Source organism: Venturia canescens, chromosome 8, assembly GCF_019457755.1.
Source record: "Venturia canescens isolate UGA chromosome 8, ASM1945775v1, whole genome shotgun sequence".
NCBI classification, from domain to species: domain Eukaryota; kingdom Metazoa; phylum Arthropoda; class Insecta; order Hymenoptera; family Ichneumonidae; genus Venturia; species Venturia canescens.
In genome coordinates, this window is record NC_057428.1 from 18,815,068 (window position 1) to 18,831,487 (window position 16,420).

Here is a 16,420-nt window from a genome sequence, read left to right on the forward strand (position 1 = left end):
CATTAGAGAATATAGCTAAATTGAAACGCTTTGATACGCTTCAGCTCATAAAAGTCCGCGCATAATGTATGAACGGTCGTTATTGATTCTTTTTTGTTTCGTTGAAAAAATGCGATAATTTTGCGAGTTTCTTCAATTTTAAGGATTGCGTTGCAAATGGTATACAAAGCTCAACCTGTTAATCAGTAAGATGTACAATTGAATTGAAAGAAACGCCTAACACAATGTTTTCCCGCCACAATTTAAATGAATTTTGCTGCATGCTGAGTTATAAAATAATCCACTAGCGGCGTTGCTGTACGGATACACACTTTTTAGGCCGTTGCAATAGCTGTTTTCCGAGGTTATGCGTCTGCTTCTTTTTTTGCCAGCTTGGGGAGACGAGTAAAAAAGAAGTCACGTATTTAACGTATATTCGATTAACATCGAACAGCGTATTGTTTTATTAAACAATTGTAATAAAGAATAATATATTCCGTACGTATGATTTATCGTGCAAAAGTTTTGAAAGAAATGTTTAAATGGGCGTGAAATATCGTGATCTCAAAAACGCACGCGAACATTGTGTGGTTTTCACGCGTTTTCGTGGCTTACAAGCAGTGATTTTAATGCGCGCAATACCTTCATAGAATTGTTTGTGATTTCATTTTTACAGATATCAACGAATTCAATCAATTTACAAAATGCCTAAAAAATCTGGCAAAACGCCGTGGCGGTCGGAGCCCACCAACGTGGAGAGAAAATTCACGAAAAATTATTTTGGTGAGTATTTCTTTTTATCCTCACACTTTCTCCATTGATCCATTTTTACATCACGAGGTTACGAAAGGTTACGAGTTTTTTTTCCAATCATTCGATAAATTTCATCAGTTTTTTTAAGGTCATTCGGACGACTTCTCTCTTTCTCTCCCACTTATCAATATATACTTATAGCACATGTTTTTTCTTGCTCAGTTATGCATGAAACTTGTGACTTTTTCAAAATCACTTGTGAGTTTCGTGCAACTTGCGGTTTTCAAATCCAAAAATTTATATTTGGTGTAAAAACTAACAACAACGATAAAATTGGAAAAAAATGCTTTTTCCAGTGAATTTTCTTTTTTGTCAATATTTATCCAACTTTCTCATTGTTAATATCTTCAGTGTGACTCATCCTTTTTCAATTCTATAGATTTTTTGTATAAAAAATAATAACAAAGCCAATATCGATAAACATAGTTTCCAATTTTCTGATGAAATATTCTATCATAGTTTTTTGTCAATTATTCTTTTTGAAATATCATAGATACAAGTAAATATCCATTTTTTGTATATGACACATTTTTTATGAATGATTTAAAAACTGGGATTTTCAGATCATGATGATCGTACTGCAGAAGACGTGCCAATGAAGGCAACAAGAAGTGTCGGAGGGAGCAGACCACGCGTATCATTTAAAAAGCAAAGATTTATGAACCGAGAGAGATCAGAAACTTTCAAAGTGGCTTTTCTCCAAAAAATACTCGATGAGGATTGTCCCATGTCTGCTGGATCTAACAACAATGGTCCAGAAGTCGTTATGCAGCATGGACGGGGCAGAGGAATTCCCAGGGGACGCAATAGTCAACTTGCCCAAGGAAGAGGAATTCGGTTGCGACAGAATGACCCAAAAGTTATTCCACAAAACGACACTATTTGGTATTCTACTAAAACACAATCGTACAGGATTACGGTATGTACAAAAGAAAGAATTTAATGAATTTTTCCAAAAGTACCATAATTCTTGGAGTATCGATAGACAATTTTATGTACCGTAAGTTGAAAAGTAATCATTTGTGCCTTTACAGATCCCTTATGGTCAAAGATATGAGAGAACGTTCATAACAAACAAGCTGCTAAGCCTGATTGCACCGGAAACCTTTGTACCAATAATGGTGAGCGTTTAAGATATTTTTTTCAATGTTAAATGAAAAATTTCAAATTCGTTCAAGCTCTCGAGTTACCTTTTTCAAAAAGAAAACCGTATCAAAGCAACAAAGACTTTCCTACCATGTCGAAATCCGCTACCTTTGAATCAAATGACATTCTTTTTTTTTCTTCTCATAAATTTAATTCACAAACAAAGTGGGGATAGGTTTGAAAACTAATAAGTTCGTGAACAAGATGAAAAATTTCCACGTCCTTAACTCTGTCGTTCTCACTCTTATTTTAGTGGAGGCCGACCGAGACTGCGGTAGTTTTCTACGTGGATGATCAGAAGGTTGCTAACAAGCTGCGAACGTGCGACAGGAAAATAATAGTCGACGAAGGTTTCAAGCTCGCGGTTCGCGTCGATCCGGGTTTTCCTCATTACAACATCGATCAAAAAATGAGAGACTCTATGAAACAAGCTATGGCGAAACGTTACGTTCAAGAAACGAACGCGCTGGATCTTGCTCGTTTTCACCATGATCCTGACCTCGTCGAAGATTATTATTGCGCGTTATCACGACCCTCGATCCTTATCGCTGCACTCGACATCGTTACATCTGTTATACCAAATCTCGAAGCTCTCAACCTCGATCATAATCAACTGTACTCTTTCGAGAAATTGATACTGATGATGAAAAAGTTGACGAATATGAAAATTTTATACTTGGGCGACAACAAAGTAAGTTTTCATATCAAGTTCAAATTATTTGTAGTCGAATTATTCTACTAATCATTAATCTATTTTACTCGTTTGATTCGCAGATCAGAGAACTCAATCAATTGAATCCTTTGAAAGAACTGCAACTCGAGGAATTACGCCTGGCCGGAAATCCCGTTTGCGATAAATACAAGACCCGGCACGACGAGTATATCAGGTAACGTAAAAAACTTGTGCACGAGAAACAGAAAAGAATACCAAGTACACACTGAAGGTGAAGGTACGCGATTTTCCTGAAAAGTTTATCGTGTCTCATGCGTTTTTTAATAACAAACATTGTTGTTGTTGCTAAAAGCGCTAGACCAAAGATGAGTGAAAACCAAGCTGCCCATAACATAAAAAACAGGAAAAAATCGTAAATCTCAATTCAAGGGATCGTGGGTTCGAATCTTGATGACAAAATATATTCATGTTCTTAGTATCCCAAACTGATTCCTTCATGAATTCTCCATCTTTTAATATGATTTTTATCGGATGTTATTTAACGGTCGGAATTTCAACATTTCTGAGCTCAAAGACTCAACAGAGTGTTTGCACGAGTACGTTTCTCCTGCCTAGTGTTGCACTAGTTTTTTGTTTATTCAACATCAACATGTAGTACACGATTGCAGGTAAAGCGAAAAGTAGATTTATATTAATATGGAATGTAAGTGGCATCGAAAAATACTGTAAATTTTAAGTCTCATTGAATTAGAGTGATTAATGAGGCACCATTTTTTTTTCTCGTCACAATTAACTCGGAGCTTCCAATCTCCTGGCTTTTGTTTCTTCACCACAGTGACATCCGTGGAAAATTTCCGAAGCTTCTCAGATTAGTGAGTACAAGACTTTTTAATATTTCCACTCGAAATAACTGATACAGAGTTGCTAATTATTACTCAATTTTTCTTCACATTCGCAAATACTTAGGATGGCCAGGAACTTCCACGGCCGATTGGCTTCGACGTCGAGAACGAAGGAACCAAACTCCCACCAACTCAGAGGATGTTCGTAGCGAACGCAAAGGCCCAAGAAATCGCCAGCCAATTCTTACAACAATATTTTCTCATTTTCGACAGTGATAATCGACAGCCTTTGCTCGATGCTTATCACGAACAGGCATCCTTCAGTCTCACCTTATCACAATCGTACAACAGTAATAAGTAAGTTTGAGATACTTTACAAACCAAAGAACACTGAACAATCTTTATTTTCTATGTTCGTGATCAAAATTTTTCCATTATTATGTTTTGCAGATTTAATGCCTATCACGCCGATAACCGAAACCTAAAAAGAGTCACCGATGCTGTGAGACGAAGGAAACTGTTGAAAGTCGGACGTTTACCTGTCGTTTCATACATTTCGGAAATGCCACGAACGAGACACGATCTCAACAGTTTCACGATGGATATAGGCCTCGTTACGGTATGTGATCGAATTTAAATAAAAAAATAAAAGCAAAAATAGAATTCTTCGCCATATTCACATTCAAAAATACATTTTCATATACCTTCAGGATGCAATGATGATCATAACGGTGGCAGGCCTATTCAAAGAGCCCGAAACAAAAGACGAACCGTTACGTTTCTTCAACCGAACATTTGTGATAGTACCTGAGGGAAGTGGATACTGCATAAGAAACGAGCAGCTCCACTTGACCTCGCCAACGCAAATGCAAGAGAAGCAAGCTCTTCAACCGCGTCCAGTGATGCAAGTAGCGGCTCCGGCAGTGGTTGACACCGCCGCACCAGGAAGTTCGTCCGCACCAACGTCGTCCCCTCTGACCGATGAAGTAAGACAACAAATGACGATAACGCTTAGTCAACACACGAACATGAATCTCGAGTGGAGTCTCAAGTGTTTGAAAGAAGTCAATTGGAATTTCGACGTAGCTCTTAACGCGTTTCAAGAGTTCTTCAAACTCGGTCGGATACCTCCCGAAGCATTTAAAAAATAGATTTGCCAAATTTCATATCTTGCAAACCTTTAACAGAACTATTTACCACGAAGTTATGAAAATTCTTCACAACTCCGAGGTATCCGTCGTAATTATTAAACACTCGTGAAACGGCTAATTCCCACGAACGATACGAGCACTAAATATTTAAAAAAAAAAAAAAACCAATCACACGCACAAATCAAACTCTATCTATAATCTTATTTCATTCACTTTCAGTTTAAAAAGCTGAAGCGTATGGAAAAATATCTCGTTTGGTAAAAAATCGAGTACATTTTAGTATGTAAAACTGTGAAATTGTCAGGAAAGCAGGAACGTAAAACGCAAAAACTCAAACATTTCCGCGGATAAAAATATCAATTCAAATTTTTGCCTTTTACGTTTTCTGAATTTATCGAAAATCTGTTACGATGCTTTCTTCATCTACGTCTAAATATTAATCGATTTTTTACACAGATCACCTAATTCAGCTGAAAGGCAAACTAATAAATGTTCATTTGGTACTCGTTGAAATTCGACTAGAAGGGAATTTCCCGTGCCGGTCTTACGCAGCGGCGTTCAGTAATTCACGAATGAAAAAAAAAAAAAAAAAACGAAGCTATGATATATTTTGAATGGCCCAGAAGTGTGTACGATAAATATTCCAGGTGGCAGGGTTGATTTCATTATGCACATAAACGTGTCGATAATCCTTTGTATACTGTATAAAAAGAAAACGAAAAACAAAAAAAATATCTAAATAGTTTCGAGCAAAAAATATTTGATAAAGAAATTAGGTGAAAAAAATAAAAAAAAAATTCATTTGCCCAAAGCTCGATGGCAGTTGCGACGAAATTTCCTTACCTGATGAAATTCACTGCCTTAGTTGGAAATTGAAGAAAAAAATGTATAAAAAAAATATTAGTCAGTCTTATCTCTAGGCCATGTACATGTGATCTGAGACAACAAAGTTATGATTATTTTCCATTTTTCCGTGAATGAACTTGATCATTTTTTGCCATTTAAAAAAATTATTTTTCATTTTTTTTACGTAAAAAATATCATTTCGACAAATAGTGTCTTCGCAACGATGTTGGCTCAAACCCATGTACACCATTCATTTGGATCCAATGATAAATTATTATTATAGAATCATAAGTTAATTTAGTTCCATTTTTGTTCTGAACCTTCTTGCGGGGATGGAAATTCAAACGATAACGAACAATCGGCAAGCAACAAATTCTAAAACTTTCTTTTGAAATACTTTTTTGTTTCGTTTGCTGTATTGTAAAAAAAATCGATTGGAAGTTCATCTCGCAGTTTGTGCTCGAAAAAAACGGGTAATCAAACAATAAGCGCTTCACGAATGATCATATTATTTGGTGTATCGTGGTACAGTAATCGCAATCTCGTACAAGCTTTTTATGTGGCATTGAGAATTTAGCGAATGTGAAACAAAAAGCGAGGTTTAAACAGAAAATAACAACGCTAATTTAGATAAGAATTTTCAATCGTTGCAGTGAAAAAAATCAGTGTAAGAGCATAAATTCGTTTCGATCATTATCATTGGACAGGTCACATATTATTTTTTTAGATGAATCTACACATTAAGAGTTTGAAAAAAATGAAAAAAAATTTATACGGCTTCGTGATGAAAAGAAACATCGAATAATCGTCAACTGGAAGGAATGGGAAGGAAAATTGGAAGCTCATTATTGTTCGAGGCTGGGGAAAGGGAAACATCATTGTTTTGGGGCCAGGGCTCTTGCCAAAGCAGGGCTCGAAGAGTTCGTTTCATCTCGCAGTGTCTTGTGAGATGTTGATCGAACAAAACAGCACTGTGTCAAACGGAGAGTTCGAAGATTGGGCCATATATCGACGTGTACGTCGATCGGTCACCATCATCCGTGAACAGGAAACGAAAAACTCGCTTTATTCGTCGCCAAGATTACTGGCTCCATCCTCCAATCGCTCTTCACATTTGCGATCGGAAGTCCGGAGTGCTGATTCTTGCTTTTTGGGATGATAAAAGAGTTCCAGCTGAATCAAATGTATTTTTGATTCCCAACGTGATAACGACGAAAAGAAGAAACAACCGTGAACAACAGCGACGAAACATCGCCACGTTATTCACCGGCAACACGAATCTTCTGCAGATACAACTTTTTTAAAAATGCGAAATGATTTCATCGATGATATTATCCACGATTGAATCACCGCTGGCAGTGGCAACAGAAAAATTAATAGCCACATTTTTATTTTTTTATTGTCGAGAGGTAGAAAAAAATTGAAAAGTCGAAGATTTTGCAGATTCGACGTTGATGACTTAAACGAAAAGTAATTCATGCTCTTACACTAATTTTCTCCACCGCGAAGAAAATTTCCGAAATTGTCATCGTGGCCCGAAAAGCCATTCACTTGATAACTTTCACAACGTCAAATTTCATAGTTAGCATAACTGAAAAGTATGTCAACGAGGACAAAAGGATTGTTTGTCAAAGATAAATGTATTTTTACGTTGACTAAAAGGAAGGGAAGATTTTCATTGAGGATACGAAGATACGAATGAGAAAAAGAGCATGCGCTGACGAGTCGTATTCAAAAATTACAAATTGAATATGACAGTCATCATTTGAGATAAAAACTTTCTATTATATTTTTCTCTTTTCTTTATTTTAAAACGAAACATTTTGTGAACCGTCGAATTTTGTTGAAAAATTTCATGTTAAATGGAAAAAAAACAGCGTCGTTATTGAAATTTCGCGAAACTATTCTTAATCTAACGTACGAATGTTCAGTTTTGTATCACTTTCTCTTTAAAAAAAAAAAAATGTACATAAACACGAAAGAAGAAAAAAACATTATTAAAAGAAATAAATGAAGAAAAAAAAACTAGTTAATTTCATGGCAACAGGATTGAGTGCATTGACAAACATTGATATGATGTGGAAGAATAAATGTAAATGTATATAGTCCTAAGTAGAAATTGAAATTCCATTTGAACCAGTGGAATTTGACTTGGTGTGTCTGTGTCTTGGCCTGATGAAAATGAAAACAAATATCTAAATATATATAATGCAAATATATATTATGTATAACGACGAACGAATGTAAGAAATAAGCGATCAAGCCACTACGATAAGATAACTGTTCCGGCAACAAAATAATAAGAGAAGAAAAAAACGAATAAAAGAAATGTGACGAATCGGTTGTTTTATTCATTGCACGAAAGTAGTTCGGTCGCCAGGGGAATGTCATCGCTGCTCTTCAATTCGTCCAACTCTTCTTTTCGTTTCCTTTTGAAAAATCCTATTCTATTGAGAATTATCACCAACACGAGCAGCGTCAGAAGTCCCAACAATACTGATCCGAGGATTATCCAGATGCTCACGTTTTTCACACCTTGGGCACGGTGGAAAGTCGTTGTTACGGGCACAACAATCCTGTGGAAAGATTGTTCAAATTTTAGCTGAGCGAAATGTTAGAAAATTAAAAATTGTTGACCACCCATCCGTTCAACGATTTTTATCAACATTTTGACTGACTTACCCAGTGCCGGGAACGTCGAACTGCATCGTGGGACTCAGAACTTCCAGCATGGCTTCAGTCGAAAAGTAAATGAATTTTCCATTCTCTTCTGCCTCGTCTGTGAATGGATAAATAGGATTTCAGTGGTATGGAATATTCGAATTTGTTTTTAAAAGAAATACCTGTGAATTTGGAATTGTCTATGAGAAATTTCAGCTGCAATTTTCCAACATCGTGCGATGATTTCAAGTGAGCCAAGTTGCAAACGATTCGTCCGCATTTGACATTCGGAGTTGAACAGTTCAAATAAACTTCAGCAGCGTTCGAACGGTCCGATATTGTGTAGAAGTCCGAACGAATATTATTTTCAGAGCTAGTCGGTCCCTTCAAATCGAGGGGCACAAGAGGCATCATTGCATTCGTGTTCAAAGTCGGGACATTTTTCAATGCTCGTCGATTTCTTGTATGATTTGCGAAAGTATTCAATTGAAGCATTTCCTCAAATTTATTGGTATTTGTTTTGTCCATGGGTACTTGAGGCGGCGAAATTGATACGGCCTCCACCGAACATTCGTGGAAACGTCCCAAAACGGCCACCTTTTCAGAATGCAAAAAATTAATCAGAAAAAAAACGAATATCGGAGCCTTTCTCTGCCTCGACTTACTCGTGGCTTGTTTGTGATTGTCAGAAATTCCAAGTCTCCAATTTTATAAGGCACCCGAACGGAAATTCGTGCCTCGAAGATTGGGGTTGCACCGTAACGAGAAACTTGGTACGTGTGTTGAAACGTCACGTTCGATGGTTTTTCATTCTGATGATTGAAGTAATAATTGTCATGGGCTTTTCTAGAATCAAAAATACGTTTCATTATTCTATGATACATTATTGATAAGGAAAACTGAATTCTAAAATTCACCCTGTTAGAGCCACAGAAACGTTAGCTTTGAGAAGCAAAGGAGTTGCAATTGACACGATTCCTCGATTTACACTTCGAGTGCTTATGTCCACTCGAAAATCGAGCTTGGTTCCGTCGGTTGAGCCGTTGTGCATGCGATTCATGTCCAGATCGAGGCTCACTTTTTTCTGATTGTTTAATCATTTCCAATGAAGAAATTAAAAAATATTTTCAGTTACAAAGTCAGTATTTAATTTAGAAACTTGTACTTCGATTTGTTTTTCTATCAATCGGACTCAACAATGTAACAATTTCAATAAGAACCTGCATCAATGCTCCTAACGGATTCCCAATGTCACAAATCACAAGCAAAGTTTCTCCGTCAGTATCTTCTTGGCACGAAGGCAAAATACTTCGCAGTGTAATTCCTTTTGGAATGTAAAATTTGACAGTCGCCAAATAAGCCGGTTCAGCGTGATTTCCGATGACAAGTTCCAAACTGAGATCATCCGAACCAATGATCCAAGTGGAATCACTGAGAAGTACAATTTAAATAAAAATCATTGAGTGATGCTGGTTGAATTGCAACTTTTTGGTACATCAATGAGCCCAGCGAAATTATCTGATTCTTCAAGTGCTCAATAACTTTCGTATTTGCTATTGCATTTTCTTCTTTCTCGCGGTTGATTAGTAACTCACTTGACGTTCGCCAACGAAAGTTTAGCGAATAGAAAAGACTGACAAATGTCGTCCATTCCACAGCCAATGTCGAAAGGAAGCTTCGTGCGGGCCACGGTCGAGTGAGAGCCTTTATACTCGATGGGACAAAGTTCACATTTTTCGACGTCTGAAATAAAATGAATTTTCGCAAAACTGTAATTCTTTCCAGACATATTAGTATCAATTGATATTTGTAAGTTTATAAATAATATTGGAATTAATCATTTTCGGCAGTATGAGACTCACGCAATTGAGAAACGTAAGAACTGTTCAGAAGTCGATGAATTACAACGATTTCAATAACGTCGATGAAGTTACGACTGCCCGTCTGGAAAATTACAACAATAATTAAAAAATTTGATTATTAAGCACTTCATTACCGTCATTACTGTTTCGATTTTGATTTGATATTTGATTTAATCATTAAGATTAATTTGGTCGAAACTGGAGGTAAAAAAAATTAAATAGTGGATCATTACCGATAAATAAAACGTTGTATTGTCACATGCTTTGCCATGCGGAGGTTTCTTCCACGTCAGAACCATTTTATTGCTCGACTTGTAGACAACACGTTTAAAATCTTCGTCTACCGTTGCCTCACATTCGAAAGCTACAAGAAGTTTTAAAGATTCAATCATGTAAGTTTGATTTAAAAATAATTTTGATCAAGCGAATGGTCACTGAGAAATTCGACCCTGGACGATTCGTTTCCCCTAGAAAAAAAGAGCTCAACGGAATCAAAAACTTTTACTCTTTCAAGTTTTTTCAGAGACTTTTGCTTTACGTACACTTTCGGGATCGAATCGTTCAAGATGAAACAAATGGTTTTATACTCACGCCACATGGATGGTTTATTATTTATGTAATTGCTGACACAAACTTCGACGATAAAACTCGTTGAATTTCTAGGCAAAGTTAATGGATACGTCGTCAGAGTGAGTTCGGTTTTCAAAACTGGTCTCGAATAAAGGACAATTGCATGGCCAGAAGCGTAGGCACCCACACCGAGGTCTGAAAAGCTGAACCAAAGTTCCACAGTCGCGATTACCTGTTTTCGTCATCGGTTTCGTCACGAATTTTCGTTTTTAGGCAATGACAAATTTTTGAAACTGTTGTCAACGAACCCATTGCCATCCATGTCAACTGGCCTTGAGAGAGAAAATCCAAATCGCTGAAATTCGTCGCTGGTAGCAACAATTTTCTGCGAAGCTTCGAGCATGTTAAATTCCTGAAGCTTTGCTTCACCGTTGTAGACGTAAATTACACCCGATTCTTCCCAAGGAGCTCCAACGATAATTTCTGAAACCAAAAACCGAATAATAAGAAGTTGAAAGAAGAATTAAAGTTTTATTATCGATTTTTTAAAACTTTTACCATCGTATCCATCACCATCAAGATCACCGGAAGTTACGGAGTATCCGAAGAGTCCGTCGACCACTTTTCCCTCCAAGACGACATCAGGTTCGAAGAACCCCTGGGAAACAAATACCAAAGTTCAAGAAACAGGAAGCACAATATTTAATTTTGAATAAAAAACACAGCATCTCACCCCTTTGTGACCAAAATAAATGAGAACCCTGCCGTTGTCATTTTTCCAGTGAGGACAGCCGACAATCAAATCGTCCAGACCGTCTTTATTCAAATCTCCGGAAGCAAGACTCGCGCCAAAGAATTCCCCGGTGACACTGCCTTCGATCAACACTACAATTGCCATCGGTTCTGTTCGTGGATCCATAACTGCTACCTATAAATAAAGAAAAAGTGATTCGATTGTTAATCAATACAAAAATGACGCAGGATTCGTTGAATTCATCGTTTTTTCATAATTTTTTTAAATGAGCTCAGAAAAAGTTGTTTCATTTATTCAATACCTGTCCAACGTATTGCCAGCCAGGTGCACTAGCAGCAACCATAATCTGGTCCGGGTTGAAAAAATGGCCCGAGGTCAGAGCATACCCTGGAAATCAAGAAAATAGTATATTACACACCTAGAGAGGGAAAGTAGACTACTTCAAACCGCGGGCAGAATTGTCACCCGAGCTGAAGGCGTGGGTGACAAGCACGCGGTTTAAGGTGGTCTAATTTCACTCCCGTGGAGTGTATACTATTTTTCACCACACGTGCACCGAAAATTCAATCTTCCAATTTCGGAAAGTTGAACTTTCAGCGCATGTGTGGTGAAAACTCAATTTATGAGCTTCATTACTAGCCAATTTGTTATTGACTAATTAACTGACCGAATTGTGCGAGATCATCGCTGACCGGTAACTCCGTAGGTTTATGTTGACCCATTTCACGCACGGATCCGTACAGCTCGTGCTTCGGTGATCCAATTATCGGGCGAATCGGACGAGATTGCGACTTTGTCTGGCAATAATACAATTATCAGTTTCATAGACGGAAGAAAAAATTAAAAAAGAATTTTCCTGGTTCGTCGTAATTACTGAGACTGACCTGCGATGGATAATGCACAGAAAACCCATTTAGAGGATTGTACCAAAAAGATGAAGAAAATTCTGTAACACAAAAATGGAGCCATTTTTGAAATTCTTGTTGAAAAATCGACAAGCACACTTAAAAAAATCAAATCGTACCGAAAGTCGTGAAATTTTTATCTTCAATTTGCAAGCTTCCGGATGTCAATCCTCCGTTGTAACACACCCCGTGCATTGTATTTTGGTATACAATTGCAAAAGTGTTGTAAATTTTCACAATAGTCCGGGGGGCACATACCTTCGATTAATTAGCGAGTTAAAAATAGTTTTCAATTGAAATGATTTTCAGTATTTTTCACGACGTTTCATGCGACTTACGGTCAAAGAATCACTGTCGTCATGGGACGAAATAGCAGCCCCAAACCAACCGTGGTCTTTATCGATCAAAGTGTTTAGCTGCACTTGCTCGATGAATCCAACTTCGTCGTCAGGATTAGTGACATTGATAGGAAAACAAGAACCTTTTAGGAGACAACGATAAACCATGCCTGGTTCGTTGGATATTTCGTTTCCATGATCTGGTTGCCTCGTATAATTCGCTTTTGGAGCTCCCACGATAACCCTGCAAAAAATGAAACATTCGAAAATGGATGAGTACAAAATTGATCGAGGTTGCAACACGTGGTAAAACAGGTCAAAAATATTTTTTTAGCTCTGAAAAATGACTGGCTTTTTCAGAATTAAAACAAATTCAAATTTTTTATAATTCGAGTCGATAAAATTTCAATATTTACCACGATTCCCGAATTGTTGATCCATTTATTGCTGTATGACTTTTCGCATGAAGAATAACGTTGTATCCAAAGTACGAATTTCCGGATCGAGAGTTAGCAGTCGGTTGATGCACCGTGGGATGACTTACGTCCAAATTGTAAGTGGATGATAAACTCGGGAGAAGAAGCAGCAGCAGTATTTTTATCATGGTAAATTTCACCCCCGCAGCCCGAAAATGGTGAAACACGAATTTCTGTTATGAAAAAATGGTCTAGTGGAAAGCAAAGAAAAATTAAACAATTTTTCGACCGAGGATGAGTTCTAGTGACCGAGGATGGTATACCACTAAAGTTATACATCAGTTTTGTCTCATGTACAGGAAGGGCATTGATAAGACAATCACGAGGAAGCGCCGACTGACGACAGTATTGAAGTCGAAAGTTAATTCTATTTATAAGCTTTTAATCATCATTTTATGATGCGATGAAAGTAGAATAGAGAGAAAGAACTTAATGATTTTTGTCAAAATAATATCAAGAATAAGTTTGGTAAGCATTTATCGATTTGAAACACTCTTTAATTCTACATTCAATTCAATTCGTCTTTATTCCCCGAATTGTATCATATTCGAAATGATAAAATACTGCGCGAATGTTTACAGAATTGAGGATAAAACGTAAGTGTACAGCAATATCGAAGAGTAGGCGGAGCCCCTTAATATTCTGGGTTCAACTGGTAGCCACGCGACTTGAAAAATTTTGCTTGTTCCTCTATCGAACGCTTTCTCGTTCTTGGGTCCAGACGAGGTATCGTTGGACACTGTGAATTACAAAAAATGATTAATGATAAGGTAACGTGAATTATTAAACGGAAAATATTAAAAACGTTACATCAATTTATTAATCATGAATTTTCCTTACCCCTGCCAGCATTCGTAACTCTAGAGCTTTCGACATTTTAGAGTTCAACAACTTTTCACGTTCTGCATGATTCGGGTGGGTTGAGACGATGGGAAGCTCTTTAAGCTTGCCACTCATTTCTTCTAGACTTTTCATCATTGCCCAGAAAACGACGGCTTCTCTAACGTCGAAACAAGCCTGTTGTTTGAACGGAGTTTGAATCATTCGATTGGATGAATTCGTAGTGGAAAATCAAGTTTTATTTCCCTCAAAGAGGAAATATGAAAATAAATTTTTCAATGATAAATCACCCTCCTTAATAGGAAATTCTGACCTTGGCGGCTAAAGCAAGCCCGACTTCGTCAGCTTCTTTCTCCACAGCTCTACTATAGGGCAAATGCAGGAAAACCTCGAGCAAGGATTTGGCTAAACTTTGTAGAAAAAAGGCTAGAAGGTCAGGAAACATTGCCCACAGCGCAGCCAGTGGTATAATTAACAAAATATCTAAAATTATTCCGTACGAAACTTTCTCGATCTGCAATAAAACTACAGTATGAAAGATTTTGCGAAATGATTGAATACTACAAAAATGCACTCGAAAAATTCTGTTTTTCGATTTATACTGACCGCATGCTTGAGAAGAACATGAGCAATTTCGTGTGCCAATATTATAGCAATTTGATCATCGTTTTCCATTAATTTCAAAAAGTCTAAATAAACGAATATGTGTCCACCCTGCAAAGCCAAATTTTCGATTTAGCATTCAAATTTTCATGTAACAACATTTTTGTTGTGTTTCACTGACAGGCAAAACATATGCGTTTTCTCCTTCTACATCGAGAACATGTAAAGTCCAACTTTCATCAGCTACGAACGGTAAGTCGTTGTTAGCATTTAATAATTTTTCAGCGACTGCCATGATCCTCTTGAATCCTGGATGCCTGTGAGAGACGATTTTGTCCTTGACATTTTCCAAGTTCTGTAAAATATAGTGAGTTTTCATTGACCGAAACACTCGAATAGTTATCTTTATAATGAATTTTTAATATTGTAATTACATTTCCATTCTTTTTCCAAAATTACCATTTGATAAGTTATGTCGGCAAGAGCTGCCTGTTGCTTGTCATTGAGAATTATGAGACGACGACGATTTGTCAATGGATCAGTTTCAAGATGCGAGACATAATACAGGCCCACTCCTGAGAAAAATGCTCCAAGAATGCCTAGAAAAAATTCATTCATTAGAATCTTAGTTTCGTTGTTTATCAATGCAGTTTAAAGTCCTATAAGATATACTCTCACCTAGAAAAACACCTTTCTTTGAAGCAAACCATTTTTTGTACATTTCTTTCTGAGTCGGAGTCAGTCTGGCCCACCATCTTTTGAAATAACGTCCAAAGAGAAAGGCTGCGACGTTAACCAGAGGGCGAACGAGAAAGGCAAGAGCAGGCGGGATATCGAGTTTTCGTGTAGTGTGAAATTTTGAATGATGGACTATTGCACAATCTTTGATTTTTGTATATAAATTAATAGGCTTTACAGTGTGAGTACGACGAGTTAAATACTGATATTCTCGATTGGATCGAAAGGATATTCTAAGTTTGAAGGCCATTCGAGGAACATTGCAAATTCTGAGGGAGTTCAGCAACATTTTAAATAGAGAACAATTGAAATGTTACAGTTAAAAAAATACTCTCAATGAAACGAAACAAAGATTGAATTGTAAAATTAAATAAATTAAAATCTCGCCTGCAAGACTGAAATTTTACATAGTTAGACGTAATTCATGCAAGCTGCAAAAAGGAGCAAGTGGAATCCCAAATATGTATGGTACTGAAACATTACACCCGCTGCTAAAGTGTACTGTGCTGCAGCGTAGAGCATTCTTTTAGAGAAAAATATAGTGATAAGATGCAACCAAGTTGGACGGATTCTTTCCTTGGTAACATTGATTTCAGATGGCTTTGTAATCAAAGAACGCAGACAAACTAAACTACCAATTTTTGAATGTGATCTGTAATGCCATGTTGTGTCCATCCGGTTTGATAATTATTTTGCTCTTGATTGGAAAATAAACGCTGAAATTCATGAAAAATAATAAATTTTATTATTGTTATGGGCTGTAGTTCATTTAATCTTTATTGGTATCAAATTTCGCCAATACAAATATGAATATTTTAATTTCAACGTATTGTTCAGAATATATGAAATAATTCAAAATGTAAAATTAGACAAATTTCGATAATATAAATTTTGGAACGAATTGATGAAACGAACATTGCAAAATCAGTCATATTCTGTCAGTGAAAGCCAGTATTTGCATGTTCGTTACTAAGAGCTGATGGAAAAATTTTCAAATTTTCTTACCCAGTTGAGCAATGATTAATGTCTAACCTCCAAGAAAACGATAATAATTTGAATTTTGCTAGCCCTTTCTACAGGGAGACGCGGAGAATTTTCAAATTTCGACTAAATTCAAATTCGAATTATTCACTCTCCACAAATTCTCTAAAAATGAATAATAAATATTTTCTAGGATAATCGTTTTTTACCTTTTTTATCATTGTTTTATTGATTTCAGAATT

At 36.7% G+C, this 16,420-nt stretch overlaps 2 protein-coding genes across 2 annotated transcripts; one reads left to right on the plus strand and one right to left on the minus strand.

The window, feature by feature from the left end:
- Window positions 1-338: 338 nt before the first annotated feature.
- Window positions 339-7,788, plus strand: sbr (small bristles). Its single transcript, XM_043427541.1, has 10 exons — window positions 339-477; window positions 656-762; window positions 1,356-1,711; window positions 1,827-1,913; window positions 2,192-2,629; window positions 2,713-2,825; window positions 3,447-3,483; window positions 3,578-3,810; window positions 3,904-4,072; window positions 4,164-7,788. Exons 2-10 carry the CDS (start codon window positions 684-686, stop codon window positions 4,602-4,604), a joined length of 1,953 nt encoding a protein of 650 aa, XP_043283476.1. The 5' UTR covers window positions 339-477; window positions 656-683; the 3' UTR covers window positions 4,605-7,788.
- Window positions 7,777-16,381, minus strand: LOC122415263 (integrin alpha-8-like). Its single transcript, XM_043427248.1, has 26 exons — window positions 16,203-16,381; window positions 15,138-15,913; window positions 14,919-15,058; window positions 14,641-14,814; window positions 14,463-14,570; window positions 14,170-14,370; window positions 13,857-14,033; window positions 12,957-13,189; window positions 12,541-12,784; window positions 12,322-12,460; window positions 12,182-12,243; window positions 11,965-12,094; window positions 11,599-11,684; window positions 11,277-11,471; window positions 11,102-11,201; window positions 10,852-11,026; window positions 10,565-10,746; window positions 10,207-10,337; window positions 9,974-10,055; window positions 9,707-9,854; window positions 9,332-9,542; window positions 9,029-9,195; window positions 8,777-8,957; window positions 8,294-8,708; window positions 8,133-8,229; window positions 7,777-8,026 (listed from the first exon to the last, which is right to left on the minus strand). Exons 2-26 carry the CDS (start codon window positions 15,484-15,486, stop codon window positions 7,798-7,800), a joined length of 4,356 nt encoding a protein of 1,451 aa, XP_043283183.1. The 5' UTR covers window positions 15,487-15,913; window positions 16,203-16,381; the 3' UTR covers window positions 7,777-7,797.
- Window positions 16,382-16,420: the final 39 nt, after the last annotated feature.